This window comes from Alosa alosa, chromosome 8 (assembly GCF_017589495.1).
Source record: "Alosa alosa isolate M-15738 ecotype Scorff River chromosome 8, AALO_Geno_1.1, whole genome shotgun sequence".
NCBI lineage: Eukaryota > Metazoa > Chordata > Actinopteri > Clupeiformes > Clupeidae > Alosa > Alosa alosa.
The window spans coordinates 21,014,959-21,038,063 of record NC_063196.1 but is presented as its reverse complement, the minus strand read 5'-3'; the positions used below and the strand labels follow the sequence as shown (position 1 = coordinate 21,038,063).

At 42.8% G+C, this 23,105-nt stretch overlaps 1 protein-coding gene across 1 annotated transcript in view; it reads right to left on the bottom strand.

Annotated features, from left to right (window-relative positions):
• Window positions 1–1,889: 1,889 nt before the first annotated feature.
• The window catches only part of LOC125298762 (uncharacterized protein C14orf132-like), a 37,637-nt gene continuing 16,421 nt past the window's right edge, over window positions 1,890–23,105 (bottom strand). Inside the window, exon 2 of the mRNA XM_048249609.1 lies at window positions 1,890–5,240. Within this exon, the coding sequence (XP_048105566.1) occupies window positions 5,007–5,240 (234 nt within the window). The 3' untranslated portion in view covers window positions 1,890–5,006. The remainder of the gene's footprint in view (window positions 5,241–23,105) is intronic.

Here is a 23,105-nt window from a genome sequence, read left to right as displayed (position 1 = left end):
ACACACACACAGACACACACACACACACACACACACACACACAAACAGCTATCCACAGCTACAAATCACATGGGATACGTCCAGGCAGGAAACGGTGAGCACAGTCATTCTTCCCATTTGCAGTGACGTGAACAGCTGTGCACTGCGACACCAAATCAAAAGACAAAATAGATGTTTGCTGGAAGAGAACCTCTGACCAATACCCCCTGTTTTTCCTGGTAAAAAGAAACCCAGTTGGGGTTCTGCTCAGAGAAGGGAAAGAAAGAGAGAGAGAGAGAGAGAGAGAGAGAGAGAGAGAGAGAGAGAGAGAGGAAGGGAGAGACACATCCTACTGAGAACACTGACAGCACTACATTGAGAACATGGCAGGTAAGGATGGGTTCTCTTGAAAAGCCTCCTTCATTAAACAGATGAATCCCAGTGTAGCGCTCTCTCCAAGAGCCTTTTCTAAATACTTGCTAAAAGGCTTGTGAGAGTCTGCATTTGACAGCAATGGAAAAACATAGAGAGGGCTTCTGTCTCTGGCAAGTAGACCCTTTTCTTATTCTTCTCTCTTTCTCTCTTTCTCTGTCCTTTCTCTATCCCTCTCTCCCTCCATCTGTCAGGACAAGCTGGGCCCTATTTATGAGGGATTAGTATGGGTACCCAAGGTTAGCCTCTCCAGTCAGGTGGGGTTGGGGTGCTATGGCTGACATGTTCTGCTGAGGCTTGCGGACAAAGAAACAACATTGTGTAAGTATGTTTGTGTGTGTGTGTGTGTGTGTGTGTGTGTGTGTGTGTGTGTGTGTGTGCCTGTGTGTGTGTGTGTATGTGTGTGTCATGGATGTGAATATGTTTGCTTTACTTGCATTTTTGTGTTTGTGTTTGTTTGTAATGTGTGTGTGTGTTTGTAATGTGTGTGTGTGTGCTTGTTTTGTGCATGTGTGTACAGTATGTTGTTTTGTCTGTATATTTGTGTTTGTCAGTGTTGGTGAGTGTTGCGGATGTCCTTGGGGGAGTTTGGTCTTGTCATCTCAGCTTGGGAAACCGTAGCGGCAGCAGCAGACTGGCAGAGGTTGAGTGGGCGAGCACTGATGCAGGAGCCGCCAGAGGGACAAGGGTGAGGAGGGGTGTCCAAGATATGTCAGGACTCACAGCTGGACCTCTCTGACCGCCACGCTGTGAGCCACTAACGGGAGGCTTGAGGCGCAAGGGAACTGAAGACAGGCCTGAGATCGGCTTTGTGGTAGCAGAGGCCTGCGGGTGAAGAGCTGTGCTGTGTGTACATCCCTCTGACCAATAAGATGAAAGATGTGCTGGTGACAGACATTAGCACCTGTGGCTTTTAGCCTGCTAGCAACCCCCAACTTCCAAGGCCGAGGCCCCAAGGCTGTCAATCTAGCCTGTGGTTCTCACTATTGTGACAGCTAGCTCTTTGCCAGCTATTCTGTTCAGGATATGATGCTGCTTAATTTCTTACCCCTGTTAGTGTTCTCCCATATTAACCATTAATAATGAACTCCTGTTCTATCTCGTTCTAGTCCTTACAATGTAGCTTCGTTCCTCCTCCACACCTTGTCTCAGCTATCGAGTACTTCAGCTTGCTGACACTAACGCATGATTGTTATAGCCCTTAATTTCTATTTTCATGGTTTTTATAGCCCTTACTTTGTTGTTTTCTCTTCATTTGGTCAGTTGTGTTGTGTTATACCTCACTTACCATATAAGTTGCACTGGAGCCACAGTCACAGAAGCAGCAGATATGGGAGAGCTGTAATAGTCAGCTTGGTCACCTAAATTAGTAGGCCTACACAATCGTAAGGCCATCATATACATCACATAACAGGTCCAACAGACCATATAAGAAAGGAATGTTGAGAGCTGACACCAAATGACAACACAGAGCCCTGTGACATTTAATGAGGACATTTTTAATATATTTGTACAAAAAGCAAAAAAACATATCTGTGTGCAAGTGAGGTACAATGTGACTGTCTACCACCATATGTAGACATTAGAATTCTCTGTAAAGACTATTCACCCACATCAATATACAGAAGCTCTCTGTTCAGGATATGAAGAGCCTACACAAAATATATATGTATAGAAATCTGTACAGTTTCTAAGCAGATACCATTGCAGTTTACCACGTTAAACTCAGAGAAGACACGTGAATGATGCTGTAGATTTGGTTGAGCAACACTTTCAGTGTAGAAATACTGCCTACAACACAATGTTGGTTTGGACACATCCATGAATTTAACAGGTCTTTTTTACTGCCTGTCAGGCTTGTATCCTCAGGGGGAGGCCAAATTTACAACATCAGTGTTCAGTGAACATGTCAGGATCTCAGGTGTAATACACACAGAGATGCCATCACTTTTACCATTGCGTTCTCAATGTCACCCTTGAACAGTTTAGATGCTGCTTTCCCTTTCTCCACCACTTAGTGTAAATCAAATGCAGCACAACGGAATTAAGAAATCTCTCCCCTTGCTTGGCCGCCTCTTCACCTCCATCTAACCCATGAGTCATCCGTCACAGGAGAGAGGGGGTAAAAAAGATGACCAATCAATTAAGATCAATAGAAAACCCACCCTGGTAAGAAAACAGGCAGCAGTTGTGTGTGTGTTTAAGGATTGCCTCGTAAATTAAAACTCTCAGAAAAAAAGGGTCTTCCAGAAATGCCACCCAGAAATGGATCGTTAAGCAACTGTCACAGATGCAGGCGCTGGTGGCTGGGATGTGTGGCTATCCACTAACAGCTGACGATTTTTGTTAGCAAGCTTGGCTTGACCTCTCCCTCACACTCGAGGGAGTGTCTGAGATTTACAGACACTTTATTAGCCAACCTCCCCCACACACACACATCTCAAGGGAATTACAACACCCCATCTTACCCTAATGCTTTCACTGATGCTACTGCCAGGACCTAATGCCAGGCAAGTAGTTGGCAGTGTGTGTGTGTGGTGAAGGGTGTTCCAGCAAAGGTAAAATATGAAGGTGTCAGTTTAGAATGTAAATAAAGCTGCTTCCTTGTTCCGGGTACTGGGTACTGAGTACTAACATGACTCTCGCCAGATGAATTTCGTTCCGCCTAGCTCCACACATCCATCTGGGATCGCTCCATTGGAGAGGTGTTTCAGAATGCTGGGCATATGATTGGATAAGCCACTTGTCCGTCATCTTTATTGACGTGATACTTCAACCACTCACATCGAAGCCAACCCATGACGCTGATGACGCTTGCTTCCTCGATGCGAGCCATTGTCTGAATCAGAACAGTCTCACAGTCGCTTCTCCACTACGTCACATCTATGAAACTTCCACCCTGCGTCCCGATTGGCTCTACCATAAAATCTGGTGCTGAAATCACTCCTAACGGAAGCGATCCCTGATGGATGTGAGTGGAGCTAGGCGGAACGAAATTCATCTGGCGAGAGTCAGGTTAACTGAGGTGACTCATGAGGATGGTTATTTCTCTTGAGAGAAAAACGAGCCATAGCTAAGGAGAAAACAGTTAGGCCTGTCTGTGCTGCGCTAGAGAAGAGCTTTGTTGTCGTTGCACTGCAAATAAGAGTACTCCATCAAATCTTGGCATGGGGGAAGTTTGCCAGTGTTCAAGTTGCATGGTGTGTTTTGCAGAAAAGGGGCCGTAAATGGGTACCAAATCCTCTGTGTTCTGAAGGAAGGGGGACAGGATAGACGGGTCACCATGGCAACGGCAGCCTCTTATCCAGAGCTCATTAAGAGCAGGCAGGCTCTTGTTTTGTCGAGCTGCAGTTGGCCAAATACAACAATGAAGAGGCTTTTGTCCACTTCATAATCATTTCTTTCTGCACAGCTATATCGCAGCCCACAGTCAAACTGACTTCTCGCGATTAATGTTGGCAGATCCCAGACAACCTTTTTTTCTGAAATCAGAAAGATTGTCACTGCACTTTGAGACTGCGTCAAAATTAATCTACCTTCACAGCCCTTACCAATCAGATTTAGTATTTATTAAGAATACATAAGGCCGTGGTGGGCCAGATTGTCTGGGAATTTAAATGTTCTCAGTTGCTGTGATCAAATTGAGAATATATCCCTTTTGTCATTTCGGAAGAGACAGAGTGGCAAAAGTTGGCATCGGAGAGAACTGCAGGCAACAGATTGTCTTTAGCAATCAATGCGATAAGAGAGATGGACTTACTAAGACACACCGTCATCCTCACACTGCCCAGCCTCTTCCAGAGAGTTCGGAGTCTTCGCAAAGCAGAACTGAGCTCACCTGTGAGTTTGTGGATGTTGGCGTAACATGCAGTGGTGCTTCTTGCACGATTGGTCCTTTAGTTAAGATATTTGTGACTCTTTACAGCCCCAATCCCAACTCCATGATTGTTGCCAACTTAATATTTACCTATGACACCGACACCAAGAGCCACTGTTGATTACAAGGCAGTGTTAAGATGTTCAGATCTGTACAATAATAAACAGCGACAATAATTTACAGTTGACTGTACAGGACTGCACTTGGTAAAGGTAGGTTCTATATACCAACACTGAGTACATTTAAAGCTTATGGTAGTACAGTACATGTTGCTCAACTAACACAAAGGCAAAGTAAGAGCGAGGAAAAAATGCTTAACAGCCTAAACCTTTGGCAGTAGTTTTTGTCCGGTTTTGATCATTCATTTAGGTTTTTGAGATCAACTCACACTGGGGAGTAGCCTATGCCCAGTCTCTTTTGAGTGAGTCCTTTGCAATGTTGCAAAACATTTTCTCCAACCTGTTGGATTTTTTTGTAGTAAAGAAAAGAACCAAACAAAAATGGAGAAGAAGGTGAAATTGATCTATAAATACTTGTGATTTGTGAAATACACAACTAAAGAAAAAACATGGGGGAAATGGGGGAAAAAAGTGCCTTCATTGGGGTTTCCCATCCATGTTCTTGGCAGCTAATTTCTCTGACTTCTCATCACTCTCTTCTCCTGTACGCAGTCCAACAGGCACTCCATACATCCGTCTGTCCCTTATCGGTCCAGACCTCAGAAGGTGAAGGCGTAGACCACACCGACCACCACGATGTTGCCGATGGTGGCGGTGATGGCAATCCAGAGCCAGATGGCATCGCGCGACATGGGCTGCTGCTGTTCCTCCGGCTGGTTGTGGGTAGTCATGGCGGCGGCGTGGACGCTCGCTGACGAGTTGAAGAGTGAGTGGTCAGTGCTGTAGTCGTCGTTGGGCGATGAGTCCATGAAGGCGCCCGTCATGACGGGGATCTGCGGGAGGGGGAATAAACAAAAAAAAAAACTTGATGAATGACATAAATGGTGTTGAGAGAGACAGTCAATTCCTATGGAATAAACATGAATGTGTTTACATTTCGATGAGTACACAATATCCCACAGTGCATTGCACACAGCATGAGTGCCATATACTATGCAAGCTTCAGCATCAAAAGCAAACTGCATATAGTTAGATATTCTCAAAACAGCTGGACGTCTCCCCTTGTTTGGGAGATCTAATGCCTCAAATGTGAAATACCTTCGCTTTGAAAGGCATAACGGTCATCCTTGGAATTCCAATCAAAAAGCAATTTCCATGACAGTGGGAAACTGCAAACATGGATGATCATGCACCATGCTTTAAAGAACTAGATGTACCGCAGAACGGTACAAAATATGACCGCCGCCCAGTCCAGCACATTTTTTCCACAAAAATAAATCACGCTGAAAGGCCTATATGATTCTAACTGTCTCACTAAATTGCATTATCCACACTCAATTCTCACTGCTAGACAACAAGTACCAAAACATGATTAGTTCATAGATTTCACATGTAAAACTAATTTTATACAACCCCACCCCCATCTTGCCTGTTCATAATTCTGAGAAATTCTTGAATTGTGTGCATGTGTGCCTGTACATGTTTGTGTTTATGTGTGTGTGTGTGTGTGTGTGTGTGTGTGTGTGTGTGTGCGTGCTTGTGTGTGTGCCTGCGTATGTGTCTGTGTTTGCATACGTACATATGTCTACTGTGTGAGTATGTGTCATACGTATGATTACTGTGAATGTATGTGTGTGCGTGTGTATCTGTTTATGCACATGTGTGCATATGGAATGGGTTAACATGACCCCTGGAGGCAAACATACGGAAAACATTGGTCATCCTAGGCCCTACGGTTCTCAAGATATTCACAGAAAACTGCCCTACCCTCCTTTTGGGGGGTCCAGTCCAGTGGGGGGACTACAGATCAAAACGAAAAACGATGGTTCCATGCTATCCATGTGGGGTTACATGCCCACCAAGTTTCGTGTACCCCGGTCTTTTAGTGTCCTGGGAATCCTTGTTGGTGTACGGTCACTAAATCTACACATAAATTATTTTATTCTAAGGCCCCCCATTAACGAAAGCTCACAAAACTTGGCACGCATTCGGAGGGTGTCATAATGATCCTACACTTTCAATTTTGTGCAGTTTTGACCATGTCAGCCAGAGATATTGTGATGAAAACACCTAATTTTTTGCTTTTTAATTTTTAACTAGGTGGCGCTATACATAAAATAAGTGGTAATGGGATGGGTTGACATGCCCCCTTAAGACCAACATACAAAAAAAAGGTGGACCTCCTAGGCCCTACGGTTCTCGAGATATTCACAGAACACTGTCTCCGGCCACCTACAGGCCAGTTGGTGTATAGTAACATAAATTAATTTATTGTTTGGCCCCCCATGAACAGAATTCCACGAAACTTGACGTGCATTGGGTGTCATACTGATCCTACACTTCCAATTTTGTGCAGTTTTGACTATGTTAGGTCACAGATACCTGCGATTACAACACCTCATTTTTACTTTTTTGTGTTTAACTAAGTGGCGCTATACCTGAAATGAGTGGTTATGGAATGGGTTGACATGGCCCCTTGAGATTAACATACAAACAAAAAATGGTCCTCCTAAACCCTACGGTTCTCGAGATATTTACAGAAAACTGTGTCTGCCCTACCCTCCTTTCGGGGAGTCCAGTCCAGCGGGGGGGCTACAGATCAAAACGAAAAACGATGGTTCCATGCTATCCATGTGGGCTTCGCTGCGCGGCGGTCATAATAAATATAGCGTCTCAGAGAGCTTTGTAAGCGGTTTAAAGGTGTGGGTGCTATATTCTTAGATGGGTGCTCTTAGTGGGCGTTTGGTGACAGTGGTCCTTCTTGGAAGACCAATCATGGACTAAAAATACCACAGAGAGATGAAAAAACAACCTTCGTTCCCCCTGGTCTTCCTCACTCCTCCCTTCCCCCAAACATGTCTCCTTGCCATCTTTGCCTGCCTCACACACACTTACTGCCAGAGAGGTCAGTCGTCACATCTTCTTCATATCTGCAAGTGACAGATGCATGCACTACCGATGTGGGGGGTATCTCTGTGTGTGTTTGTTTATTTTGTGTGTGTGGTTGTGTGTATGTGTGTATGCTTGTCTGCTTGTTTTGATCTGTGTGTGGACATAAACGTGTCTGCTAAGCAAAAATAGGCAAAATGCACATGCAAGCATTTTGCTGTACACACACTGCACTTTATACTCTCTCTTGCTATTTATTATGACCGCCGCGCAGCTAAGGTTTATATAGGTTTAGTCAGATTTTTTTTTTTTTTTTTTTCGCATGGCCAATTTTCCGTCAAGGATTCCTGGGACACTGTAAGACCGGGGTACATGAAACTTGGTGGGCATGTAGCCCCACAAGGATAGCATGGAACCATTATTTTTCGTTTTGATCTGAGATTGAGATTGAGATTGATTGAGAAATCAAAAATAATAAATAAAAAGTTCTATGGAGATGTGCAAAAGTTGGAGAAAGTCAGATATGTGTGTGTGTGTGTGTGTGTTTTGACGTGTGATGAAATAAGAAAATAAATAAGAGGTCTGTAGCATAGGATGAGGAATGTAAAAGTGCTAAAAGTCTTGTAGGGTGTGTGTGTGTGTGTGTGGGGGGGGGAGGGTCATGAGTGCTGAGGAGTGAATGAGTGCAAAGTCAGTATACAGTGTAGTGTGAGTTCTCCTGAGTCTCTCAGTTCTGGCTTTGTGACTACATAGGCGTCTTCTTGATTTCAGCGGTAGGAATAATCCATTGTTAGGATGACAAGAGTCCTTCAGAATCTTTTGGGCTCTTAGGAGTACTCTTCTGGAATAGATATCTTGTAGAGCAGGGAGTTGAGTTCTTATAGTACGTTCAGCTGAGCGTACTACAATCTCTAACTGTGGAGTTCCCATACCAGGTGATGATGCTACCAGTTAGAACACTCTCAACCACTGAAGTGTAGAAGGCCTTCATGATGGATGTAGAAACTTTGAATTTCCTTAGCTGACGAAGGAAGTAGAGTCGTTGTCTGGACTTTTTCAGAACATATTGAGTGTTAACAGTCCATGTTAAGTCTTCAGTAATGTGGACACCAAGGTATTTAAAACTTGTGACTCTCTCTAAAGGTCTACATTAGTGGGGTGTAACTGTAGTTCTGCTGCTGCCTTCTGTAATCCACTACCATTTCCTTGGTTTTATTGATATTCAGTGTCTACAATTTTTTTACAATTAACCCTCCTACAATTAACCCTCCTAAAGGCATTGCTCACATCGACATCAGAGACACAGAAAGGTGCATCCTCATTTGCTTCACATGCTGCAGCTAGTCCAATATAGTCTGTGTTTTTCATGTCAAAGCGAGCATAAAAGCATTAAGTTCATCAGGGAGGGCTTTACTCACATTCATCATAGGAGGGACTTTCTTTCAAAGCCAGTGATGGTTCGAGTCCTTTCCACACTCGTGCTGGATCACCCTCCAAGAAATCAGCTTCAACTCTGTCTCTATAGCCGCTTAGCATCTTTAATAGCTCTCGTAAACTATAAGATGCTGCTTTGTAATCCGTCATATCCCCTGAAATAAGCCCAGCATTATAAGTCATGGTGCGTGTCTTTAATGCCGTTCTCACTCTATCCACCCATGGCTTCTGGTTAGGGAAGCTTCGGATCTTTACAGTTGGGATGATGGAATCAGTTAGCATATTGATGTAACTCAATGATACTTCCGTAAACTCATTGATGTCAGCAGAGTTCGTCTTGAACATCTCCCAGTCAACGTTGCTAAGGGCGTTCTGTAGCCTGGCTTCCGATTGGTTAGTCCAGCGCTTGACCTCCTTCGTCACTGGGGGGTCCGTCCGACTTCTCTGTTTGTACATAGGCAGTAGGAAAACAGCGGCATGATCTGATTTTTCGAAAGCTGGTAGAGACTTCGGTTTGTAACTGTCAACCGTCTCTGATCTAACTGTGCAAAGTAGAATACTGAGGTAGAACACTCAATCAGTTTGACCTGGCTACAACAGAGATAACACTGAGAGAGAGCTTTCTGCTGGCAATATGACACAAATTCATCAATTCACCTGTTTCAATAATCACTTGTTATCATTAATCCTGTGCTTCATCAACTACTACTGCTAAAGGACAAAGGAGACGTCTATTTTTGAGACCTTTAGACCAAGTTGAGGCCGATTTCAGTTGCTGAAGATGGAGGTGAGGGGAGATCATGGCTGCTTTATGCAAGCAATGAGAGTCTGCTTAGCCACCATTTGAGACCAGATCAGACAAAGGAGAACAAGACAGAGGACCAAAAACTATAGGATCTGTCGAAACTTGGCCGTGGCCAAGACTGATTCGGAGATGGGAAGAAGTTACTGGATTCTGGGCTGAACACCAGGGCGTATAAACCAAACCACGCGGCTAAAGTTGCATCTGCTAACATGGACACCACTCAGGGAAGGAGGCAGGAGGAAGATGGAGGTCCTGGAAAACTCCAGGACAGAATGAAGGCTTCTCTGCAGGCTTTTCAGGAGCGGCGCAAGCCATACTGGGTGCTCCAGAGAGAAAAAAACATGGATGATATAAACAGGGAGGCCTCTCAGGCCAGAGGGGATCTCCAGCCTGGGGAACCAGCTACTGAGAAGGTGAACATGGAGGACACTGAGGCTGGAGAGGATCTTCAGCCTGATGAACCAGCAAGTAAGACTGCAAATCTTAACACTGATAATTCATGCCCATAGTTTTTTTATGGGAACATCATAGACTTTAAACGGATTAGTCATGCCCACAGTTAAGATAGCCTTTTCTGGGTTGGGTTGTGGCTAATGGCGAGATGTGGCAGAAGATAGCCCAGGATGGTCCTGTCATTTGCAAAATGGCCATCATGAACTGTAAGTGAAGGTTGTATTGACAATTTGATGTTGCTACATATGGTTAGTTTCCCCTTACACACATTTAAGGCTAAACCTAGACTAAATGCCTATTTTCAATGGATATCTTTACTGTAATGGACTATATTATTCCATTTAGTCTTTTAAGTGTATATCACCTTAATAAACTGCTGCTTTTAAATGTGCTTTACAAATTTAAAATGAACAGTGACATTGACAAAAATGTTGAATAGTGTTTCCTGTTTGACTTGAGTGTGTTATTGTTATTGTCACAGCTGACCTTGGCTCTGGTTACCCTGCCCCAGTCGAAGGGTCCCTTGACACCCAAGCTGGAGAGGATGTTCAGCCTGATGAACCAGCAAGTAAGAATGCAAATAACATTGACCTAAATCTGCTAACTTGTGATCATAGTTTTATGTGAATACCATAAACTATCTATAAACTGATAGTTAGTGAATTAACATCCAAAAATATTTGACCTTTATCCAAAGTACTAATCCCGTTGTGCATCATCAATATTGTCGGTGAATTTAAGTACCAGTACCTACAGGCTTACTGTACCAAAAATAACCAAACCGTGACTTTAAAACCAAGGTACACACCGAACCGTGATTTTTGTGTGTTATGCCCCAACTTATAGTTGTTACAATTTACATGGCTGGTTTCCCATACAAGGATAAAGCCTAAACATAGACAAAATGTCTATTTTCAATGGGGATCTTCATTATATAGGCCCATGTTCAATCCATCTTGTTTTGAGATCATACAGCAATTGCTGTTGTTTTAATGTGCTTTACAAATAAATTGACATTAACTGTAACATTGACAAAGATGGGTGAATGTTGAATGGTGCTGCTGCCTGTTTGACTTCAGTGTGTTATTGTTTTTGTCACAGCTGACCCATGCTCCAGCTACCCCGTTGCAGGTGAAGGGTCCCTTGACACCCAGGACGGAGATGATCTTCAGCCTGATGAACCAGCAAGTAAGACCACAAATAGCATATACTTCAACCTGCTAATTCATGCCCAGATGACTGTATGGGAATAGAGTAGACAAAAACTGCTAATTCATGCCCACAGTTAACCTTTTTAACTGTGGGCAAACCTGTTCTAACAGGCTGGGTCGTGGCTAATGCCCAGATGTGGCAGAAAATGGCCCGAGATGGCCACATCGTCTACACAATGCCCATCATGAACTGTAAGTTAAAGTTTTTAGATATCCAGAGTACATTTGTAGCGACAATTTACAGTTTACACAATTCATATGGCCAGTTCTGAGTACAGGGAATAAGCATAATCCTATACAATGCAGATCTCCATTGGAAATAGTATTTAGACTATAGGACAATCTATCCATCTTGTTTTTGAGCAGCTGCTGTTAATGTATAAATGTGCTTTATAAATAAACTGACATTAATTGTGACATTGAACAAAAGGGTGAATGTTGAATGGTACAACTTGTTTGACTTGAGTGCGTCATTGTTATTGTCCCAGTTGAAGGGTTCCTTGTCACTCGGGCTGGAGAAGATTTTCAGTCTGATAACCCAGCAAGTAAGACCGCAAATATCATAAACCTAAAACTGCTAACTTGTGCCACTATTCCATTCCACAAGTCCACTATTCATGCCCAGTTGACATTTTTGAAACTTTTTCTAACAGGCTGGATTGTAGCTAATGGCCAGATGTGGAAGAACTTGGCCCAACAAGACGGTCCTGTTGTCTGAAGAATGCCCCTCATAAACTGTAAGGTTTTAGTTATTATGACCGCCGCGCAGCGAAACGGCGGTCATATAGGTTTAGTCAGATTTATTTATTTTTTTTCTTTTCTTTTTTTCGCATGCCCAAATTTCCGTCAATGATTCCCGGGACACTGAAAGACCGGGGTACACGAAAACTTGGTGGGCATGTAACCCCACATGGATAGCATGGAACCATCGTTTTTCGTTTTGATCTGTAGCCCCCGGCTGGACTGGACCCCCCGAAAGGAGGGTAGGGCAGACACAGTTTTCTGTGAATATCTCGAAAACCGTAGGGTTTAGGAGGACCATTTTTTTTTTTTGTATGTTGATCTCAAGGGGCCATGTCAACCCATTCCATAACCACTCATTTCATGTATAGCGCCACCTAGTTAAACACAAAAAGTAAAAATGAGGTGTTGTAATTGAAGGTATCTGTGACCTAACATAGTCAAAACTGCACGAAATTGGAAGTGTAGGATCATTATGACACCCTCTGTATGCACGCCAAGTTTTGTGGAATTCCGTTCATGGGGGGCCACACAATAAATTAATTTATGTTACTATACACCAACTGGCCTGTAGGTGGCCGGAGACAGTTTTCTGTGAATATCTCGAGAACCGTAGGGCCTAGGAGGTCCACCTTTTTATGTATGTTGGTCTTAAGGGGGCATGTCAACCCATCCCATTACCACTTATTTCATGTATAGCGCCACCTAGTTAAAAATTAAAAAGCAAAAAATTAGGTGTTTTCATCACAATATCTCTGGCTGACAAGGTCAAAACTGAACGAAATTAAAAGTGTAGGATCATTATGACACCCTCCGAATGCATGCCAAGTTTTGTGTACTTTCGTTCATGGGGGGCCTTACAATAAAATAATTTATGTGTACATTTAGTGACGTACACCAACAAGGATTCCGGGACACTGAAAGACCGGGGTACACAAAACTTGGTGGGCATGTACCCCCACATGGATAGCATGGAACCGTCATTCTTCGTTTTGATCTGTAGCCCCCAGCTGGACTGGACCCCCAAAGGAGGGTGGGGGCGAACACAGTTCTCTGTGAATATCTTGAGAACTGTAGGGCCTAGGATGACCAATTTTTTCCGTATGTTTGCCTCCAGGGGTCATGTTAACCCATTCCATGTGCACACATGTGCATAAACAGATACACACGCACACACATACATTTACAGTAATCATAACATTATGACACATACTCACACAGTAGACATATGTACGCATGCATGCACATGCACAAAACACACATTCACAGGCAAACACACAAGCAGCACATACACACACACCCACACACATAAACATAAATTTGTACACGCACACATGCACACAATTCAAGAATTTTTCCTGTCATCTACTCCCTGAATTTTTGGTCATTGATACCCGGGACACCGAACCACCGGGGTACATGAAATTTGGTGGGTATGTAGCCCCACTAGACTTTTACGGAAAAATTTCATTTCGGCCCCCGGGGACCACCACCAACCCCCGTGCTGGGCCCCTGAACCAAAAAAAAAAAACAGTTTTTCCTAAATAACTACCTGAACCGTGGCACTGAGGATGAAGAATCTTTTATGGTATGTTGGTCTCAAGGGCCCACATCAACCTGGCTCATAATCACTCATTTGTGATTTGCACCCCCACCCCCCGGTAAAAAATGAAAATGCAATATTATTCTGCTTTAATCGCCCCTATCTTCAGTTAAGATGTTCAGAACTGCACCAAATTTTATGTGTATGATTGACCTGGCATTCTCGGGGATATGCCAAGTTTCTCAGAGAATTTCCTCCATGGGGGGTCTATAAAAATTAGGTTATGTGTACATTTAGTGACTGTACACTCATTGGCCTGTAAATGGCGGTGCACACATATACACATGCACACACAGGCACCCACATACTATCGGTATTAGAACGGCCGATACATAATTACAAATTCAGTAGGATTAAAAGAAAGCCAAAATAAATATTCATCATCATGGCTGCATTTTCAGTATTGGCGAGAAGTAGTCGTTTGTCCACTAGATGGCGATCGTTGCAGTGAGGCGTAATTTTGTTGGAAGTTAAAAGTGGGTTGGAAAAACAATGGACGCTTCATACAAGGACTGTAATTTACCGCAGCGAACATCTTATAAGGATAGGGCGATGTTCACATGAAGTGTAATTCCCATTTCTTCTTGAAGCGAAATAAATCTGAGGATGTTTATCGGACATGCTTGGTTTTTACTGCAGGATGCGTTAATCTTGTAATATCAATAAGGACCTAGGTAATGTTACCGTTAAGCGTTGGTTGAGTGATGGAGGCATTTGGTTGATTGCATTTGTAGAAAACTATAAATGCGGTTATACCAAGCAAATGTATAGCAGCACTGTTTGTATCTTTTGACTGTCATTTATTGCACGTGCTACAAAATCATTCTGTGCAATGGAAGATTTACCAACGTTACACCGGTCTGATACAGTTTTGCCTATACATGCGTGAGACTGAGACGCCTGTTTATTTTGTTTTAAGTGCGTGCAGGGTGTGAGAGGGGAATCGATGTGCTTTGATTACAGCTTGGTAGTTGTAGTCTGTGAAATTAAAAAGCAGGTGTGTGTGAAGTATCCAAACAATGACACCTTCATTTCATTATGGCTGCTTTAGCAAAACACCTTAAGCTACTGTGTAGTGGGTCCCATTTAGAAGTGGCTACTTCATTCGCGCTTTCCTTGACTCATGGAGCTGCGTGAATGTTATTACAACTTTTCGCCACGATATGACAGTTTAAGTCCGCTTGATACTGTAAGGACGGCGTGAAGCCATTGGTTTCAAAGGAGATTTTATTTGTGTCGCCAGCATAGCCTATTGACAATTTATGTTGTAAATAGGCCTACCTTATAATCCTACCTGCAGCTTAGGGAAGCTAACAGCTTTCTATTAGGATCTAGTTTGTTAGTTACCGTTTTGTCATAACTCCCTGACGCATTTTTGCATTTAGAATAGCCAGAGCGTGTATATCTCAATCGGAAAATTAAACAATATCGGGTGCCTATGGACTAGGCTGGGTGAACCCAGCCTGATCTGCCCGCTATTTATTTTTTGATTTCTTAAAAGATTGAGCTTGGTCTGATGAAAGCCAGACTAGCCATGGACCTCAGTTACACAATGCAAGGGAACATGAATCAGCCTATATTTGCACGAACAATAACGGACAATAGCTCTTCAACTTTGGCCCGTTAAAATGTGTATGAACAGTCTAGCGACGCATTTCATCAAGGCCCATTTGGACATGTCAGTTATTTGCACCACTGGTTAGATGTAAAACAGCATTTCGTTCCAGACTACTGTTACTTAATTTGTGCATTAACAATAACGTTTCAGACTACTGTTACTTAATTTGTGCATTGACAATAAAGTATTACATGAACTAAAGATGACTAAAATCTTATGTAGAAGAAGAAACATCCATCCATCCAAAATGACCTTTGTTTTTTGATAGCTGTTGAAAACGGCATGGAACTGACAGAGATGTTTTTGTTTATAAATACATAATAAATAAATAAATAAATAAATAAATAAATAAATAAATAACATTATGCTGATACCTTTTGCTTTTCCCAAATACAATGTAGCCTACAGGTGTAAGTGACCTTTCATCAATCCAGTTGCAATGGATGAACTGTGATGAACTGCCCTACTTGTGATTGTTTAGAGATTTTAAAGGTTTTATAACAATGCTACATCTTCTTTGGCTATTCTACAATCTATTCACCTTTTCAGCACCAGTAGGCTACTTTCTGTGCAGCCGCACACACACACTCAGGCATGCCAAACAAGCATACGCAAAAGTTTCAAGAGTGGGGGATGGAGTAAAATATGGAGACAAATTGAAGTGTGATTTATTTTCGCGGAACGGATGTACAGGACTGAGCGGCGGTCATATTTTGTACCGCTATGCGGTACATCTAGTTTATAGTACATTTACAGTGTCAACTTCTAGTCGTTAAAATTCATAGGGACAGTTTCCCGTACAGGGAGTAAGCTTAATCCTAACTAAACGTCAATTTTCAATGGAGATCTTCATTGCAAAAGTCTATTTTCAATCCATCATGCTTTTGGTTGTACAGCACCTTGATTAATTGCTGTTTTAAGATGTGCTTTATACTGCTTGTCTTGAGTGTGCTATTCGTATTCTCACTATAAATCAACACACTATTCATACTGAGGAGTAAGACATTAAAGGTGAAAGTCTGTGATTCTGATCACCGCCGTCAAATTCAGTGAGCTGCACCTCTAGCAGTGTGTTGTGTGTGTGTACTGTGCCCAAAATACTCCAGTGTGCAGACACAGTCCTGGCCCTGGAAATGGGAAACAAAACAAACACTATTCCTGCCAATAGACAATGTACCTTAGGGGACATTCTTTAGAACATGAAGATGGACATTCTTTAGAACATTAAGCAATGAATTAACACAATCTATGTCCTGATGGTTTCATCCACAAAGGATCCTGGAAGAAGGCCCTCCCAAATCTTTACGGAACTCCATCCTAAATTACTGTGAACAGCCAAGAATGGTTTAACTACTGTTATCATCTATTATTCTTCAACAGTTCAGTTGTCCCTCAAATGAGCTACATTATATTACATTATTATAACATAAAGGATTATCATTGGTAAAGTTATATTATTGATTATTATATTGACATTTCATTAGTATTCTACATGAAATAAATATTTCTGCATACTTTACCGGATGAAACTGTGAAACTGTGTGTGTGTGAATGTGTGTGTGTGAGTGTGTGCATGTGAGAGAGAGAGAGAGAGAGAGAGAGAGAGAGAGAGAGAGTGTGTCTGTGTGCGTGTTCATCATAGAGTCAGAAATGAGGTTGCAGCTATTGTACGGTACTCTCCTCACTAGTGCATGATGGGGGCTGACAGGCCTAGGCCTCGTCCAGGAGCTACCTGTGAACCCTGCAGGTGATTGGCTGAGTGACCAACACAACGTTCCCAAGCACAACACATACACAGACTCTCTCAGAACCGAACTGGGAACCTATCACCTCCATATGGCATTTTCCCAGGCCCTCTGTGACAAGTTCACTCCAATTATTTCCACATAATAAAAACCAATTAGCACTGCCCCTGGCCTTCAGTTTCTGCACTAGCACATCAGAAGAATAAAACTCACTAGGCAGTGCTGAAAGCAATCACACCATAAATGAAACTTTGACATGTGGCAGGGCTAGTGAGTGTTTGATCATCAATCAGGGGAAATAAAACAAAAGCTGCAGTAACACTGGATGAGGACAGCGTGTTGCAGGTGCTACTGTGTTTTTAGTACACAGCATGCTACTGCCACACTAATAAAATATAGAGGCAGCTGCCTGCTATGTGAGCCTGCGCGCTCCCTTTGCCAAGGGCAACAGTGGAGGGACATGTGGGATTAAGGTCAAACTGACAGACTGAAACCCCAGGTTTGCTCCAAGACCACAGGACCATAAACAGAGAGCTAGGTTGCAACTAATGTGTGTGTGTGTGTGTGTGTGTGTGTGTGTGTGTGTGTGTGTGTGTGTGTTTGTGTTTATACTATATATATATATAGTGCGGGAGGGGGATGATGAGTGTATCGCCCAGTGCTTTTTCCACTAGACTGCTTTAGCCTCCCTCTCCGCTTCCAGGAATCAATGGAAGAGAATGAAGCCTCAGGTATACAGTGGACATGGAGGAAGAATAAGAAAAAAAAAGAAATAAAATCAATCATGAGAAAAAGGTGTGCACACACGCACACACATACACACAGACACACACACACACACACACACACACATACACAGAGACACACACAAGTGCAAAATGATAAAAGGAGTTTAAGATATCGACATCCATCCAGGAAGGAATAAAAGAGCCCTTCCCTACGCAGAGAGATAAAACTCAGTCAGAAGGTGATGCTTTCGTCAGGCTTATCTTGCCTCCTCCAAAACCTCCCTAAGAGGCCTCGTATCGATCACACAAGACGAGAGCACATTTCCATGCTGAATTTGAATAGGAGACATGGAGATGAGTACGTCTTATCTGGTCCCAGAGAATCAGTGGCGCAAAAAGTGGGTATGCGCTATATGCAGTGCATAGGGGTGCAGAACCATGGGGGCGCCAAAGTGATGGTAAAAATAATAATAATAATAATATATTTGGTGCATTCTATATGTAGCTACTGTTGTACGTTTCTAAATCATTTCTGCATTTCCTCGATGTTAAATAACATTTTAGAGGACTAACAGGCTAGAGTAGGCGCCCTATCTCATAAGATTCTATCATAGAATTTTGGCATAGAAGAGGGAGTGGGGGCGCCGTGAGCGCTGAGTGAGCAGGTACAAGTAGTGAGTTTTCGTCTATGGAAAAAGATGGATGAAGCAAAAAAGCTGTCGGGGGCTAAAATAGAAAAAGAAAGGGAAAATGAGATGGCATGTCAAGGGATGCGACAGCAGTTAAATAAGTGGATGGTGAAAAACAACAGGTAGGATTTAAAGTGTGACGTCTGTGCTTGGAAGCACACGTTTCATGTTCATGCTATTCATGTTACCAGACTAACTAGCGTTTGCTAAGCATATGCCGATTGAAACAGCCTATATTCCATTGATAGCTAGGTGGCTACCATGCTCATACGGCACTTTTAATGGCAAACTGCACACAGAAATGTCACACTAGCAACAACTCATTACATGATTACATTTCCTAACAAGACTCCTTGTAATAACTTAATATTGTGCTGTCAATGTGGCGCAAACAAAGGTTAGAGTTGGATCAGCCTTATCCGGCTTTGTGAGCAACAGCTGCCAAAAGGACGTTATGAGAACCGTTTAGACTCTCTTAAAGTGACAATGCAACATTTAACAATACTTCAAGTTCAAATTGGCAGAATTTCTTAAAAAATAATAATATGTAATACATTATTGCCTTTTTGTTTTACTTTAGTTGTTTGTGGGTTTTTTTTTTGGGGGGGGGGGGGGCGCCAATTTGTTGTTGCATACCCCTCAAAAAATGGGTAGCTGCGCCCCTGCAGAGAATAACAAGGAGATGAACGTGTCTGTACAGAATTCCATATTCAGTGGACTAAATGTCATTTGTGTGGCCTTAGTCTTTGGTGTTCAGCAGTCCAAATATCACTCTTGCTCTCTCTCTCTCTCTCTCTTTCTCCCTCTCTCTCTCTGTCTCTCAGCCTATTCTCTGAATAGAATTACTCTGCTATGAAAGTGTGCAGATCATTACAAAGTCCCTCACAAATACGGCCATTCTGTGTGGTGAATCAGAGGTCAATGTCCTCCTCATTATCTACTAGTATGAGAGCGAGAACTGCCCAGTAATCAATACAGGACAGCCACTGCTGGGTCTCAATGTTCCAAGCCAGTGAGGTGGGCAATGGGGGAACTGGGGGTGAGAGAAGTGAGGTGGGCAGTAGGGGTGAGAGAAGTGAGGTGGGCAGTAGGGGTGGGGGGCAGTCAGTAGCTGGAGAAAACAAAGTGCTCTTGTACAGGCTGACCATCTGTTTGATGTGAAATGGATGTACTGTATGCATAACGCTATAGGATCACATGATAAACATATGTCTACACACAGTATGCACATATTGGAGCACATGAGGAAATGTGCGAGATCTTCTCCATCTCTGGAGATCTCTATCTGTAGGGCCACTGAGTTGTAGGGTGGAAAGAATTGTGGGAATTTATTGAGAAGAAGACAGTTTGTTTCTAGCATTCTCTGCCATAACCAGTGGCCTATGATACAATACATAGTTCTATTGCTATTTCCTTACAATATGGTAAGGTTATGTGAGGATACTTTGATTGCAGTTTTAGTTTTGACAGTGACTTGGCACTTCTATTTATTCATTAGTAATAAGAAATTTTACAAACATTTTAATCATTACTAATGCACCACCTAACCCAATGTTGCAAGTAAACACACCTACAGGGGGATTTGTTCAATTTCGACAGTTTGTTTATTTATTTCCAGATTGCAAACAAATTTAAACATATTGGTAACATGAATGAAATCATGTTCTAACTGACCGAATTGCTGAAGTGATTTGTCTATAAGCGTGATGAAAAAGTTACAGTCCAGGGGCATCTGTTTCCTATGTGAGAGATGTTTGCTCACAGAGGTCCATTAAAAATTCAAGTGAGCATGATTTTAAATAATGTATCACTGGCTTGAATATGTAACAGATGTTTGGAGTCTACATGTCTCCTTTCTGCTTTGATCCCAAGCCTTGTGTCTTTGGGATGCCTTGGAAAAATGCAGAACAGTCTCAACAGACGTAGCAAATAAACTGGGACGAGCCTGTTAAATGTGACCACTCTGCAAAAACATGCCACTCTTTTGATTTGATCAAATCCAACATTCGTGGGTTGCGCTGCTACCACTTCCCTCGCAAACCTTCTGTGTGTGTCTGTGTGTTTTTGTGTGTGTGTGTTTATATGTTTGTTTATATATGTTTACATATTCTTGCATTCCCTGATCTATTCCAGTTTACCGAGATCCAATCAAAGACATTCAATATCTCAGGAGCCTTGTCTGAGTAAATCCTCACCTAGAGAATACATCAAAAGATGCCCTTCCTATCATCTGCACTGTAGGCCCTATACAACAACTTCTACAAAGGGGTGTGTACGTCAATAACTCAGTGAGCTTTGGCACGACTGTTAAAGGGCTGTTCGGTAAGTCCAGTAACTCACTTTTGTTGCTGCATTTTTCTCTACAGAGCTTCCCCTACATGGGTTGCATATTCCACAACCGTCTTTTTGGTCTTTTCGCTGGCTCTGCCATGATAAAAAATGAAGCTAGCTAGCCGGCATGGCTAACCAGTGCTTGAGGGGGGCGTGTGTATTACCAATGCCAGAATTTTAAGCATTTTGTGTTTCTCGCTCGTTCTCGCTTCTCACAGAACTTCCTGATTCAGACACTGCCGGGACTCTAGTGCAGTGATCTTGCAAAGATGGTTTTACGCTAGGAGACCGTAGAGGGAGCAGGGAAAGATGCCACAAGAGGTCATTTAACCATCACAATGATTTCTAAACTGTTTTATTAAGTTGAAAATGTTGCATAGGGGGCCTTTAAGATAATATACTCTGGGTTTTTGTTTATGAGAGATTGAATATTCTGGCATGTATTCTGTAACATGCAAACCCATATCCCAGTCTGGATGTTTGACCTGACAGATTACAAAACAGGAGAAGAAATAAGACTAAGGGCTCTATCTTGGCGATCAGAAATTAATTGTCAGAGACGTAAAGTTTATAGACATTAAAGGCATGGCCAGTCCATATTCACTAATTTATTGGCGCGATTATGTGATCAAGCGTCGGGCGCTTGGCGCAAAAAGGTTGTTCTTATGTTTCTTAGTCAGTCATGGGTGTGCTTTGGGCGTGATATCCTTTAAACCAATGAGAATGACATCTGTCATTCCCTTTAACAGAGAGCAACGCAACTTCAGCGCAACAGTGCACTGGTATTTTGATAGTCAGCGGTGCATTTGAAGGAATCTGCTTGCACGCGAGACAGTATGGAACAGGTATTCCACTAAACCATGCTTTGCTAAAACCTGTTTGTGACTAGCAGAGTTTAGCCTACACGCATCCACACTCGTCTATTATTTGAACTCATAGGCAAAGTGAAACTAACTTTACTGTGGTCTCATAGTCAATAGTGTACAAACGACTGAATACAAATCCTAAGGATATTTATCCTGCAGAGGAATTGCTGCTTACATCTCGTGTCAATGCGTCTTCAGCTGTGCTTTATGCGCCTTTTCGCTATTGATCAAGTTTTTCTTGATCAGTGGTGTAATGATTTTTAGAGATACTCATTTTTGGATCATGCACCACACCACACCTTATGTTGCTAATTACCACAGCCCTGGGAGTGAGGCTTAATAAAAGTTTAAAAAATCCGCCACTGACTGGGTGCAAGATAAGAATAAGCTTTCGTGGCACTTTGCACCACCTTGCATCGGGTCCAAGATAGGGGCCTAAGTTTGGAGTTGCACTGCTGATGTGTTCTCGGATAGGAGATGACTGATCGGAAGTAATCCGACACACGGAGAGAAGCCATTTCTCTAGGTAGCACAAATGAGCATTAGCGCTGTGCTGAAGATAGAGCACCCTCGACACAGCCTAGTCGCATAGCTATTTTTGCCCTGCCTATCTTCTAATCCTTCAGTTCTTTAGCTCAGTCATTCCTCGAAAGAACAAAGGAATGGAAAAAAAGAAAGAAAGAAAGAAAGAAAGAAAGAAAGAAAGAAAGAAGAAAGAAAATGAATGAATAAGGTTTTGAAACAGCTGCCCTGCCAGCATGGTTTAGTCAGTTCAAATTTATTTAGTGATTTGCAAGCAGTGTTGAGGTACTCAACACATGAAAATGGAGAGAAAGAGCGAAAAAGAGAGAGAGAGAATGTGAAGGAAAGAGAGAGAATGTGAGAGACTTTGTTCTTTGAGTGTTTGCTCCCTTCAGCCAGGTGAACAAACAGAGAAACACCAGACGCGCAGAGTGACCTGCCCTGAGCAGAATGACAATGACAGAAAGGCAAGAGGTCTCTGTGACTGTGCAAATGTCAACCGGATAAATACATCAAAGGGCCCCGCATTGTCAAGCGGAACCCAAACCTCGCTGATTGCCCAGGTGATGCTACAATCGGCTCAAGAGACCAAAACAAGAGATGCAGGGAGGCTACACTGACAAGTCAACAGATGGATCCAGGATGAAATCCCCCAAACATATCCACGACTGACAATCCATCTCAAAGGTGGAAAAAAAACCCAGCATCCCTCCTCTGGGGCACCTTGCTGCATGCTTTTAGAGAGCATTCATGTTTGCAATCATGGCACTGATCGTGGAGATTAGACAATGGCACCGCTGGGAAACAAAAAGCTAACAGCTAATAGTCCTGCTGTGCCACTGCTAAAGATAAAGGCAAGCGAAGGCTGCAGGTGCCTGATAGAGGCGTGAACCTGCCTGGAGATAGAGGCGCCGTTGTTTGACAGCAGCATCTATTACAAACCCCACTGCACATTCATAGGAGATGCTGGGGTGGATCAGGGAGCAACAATAAGAGCTGGGCTGCTTTATTTCCTGTTTATTTTGCAAAGGGCCCTGACAGTGCACAGAAATGATAGCTTCAG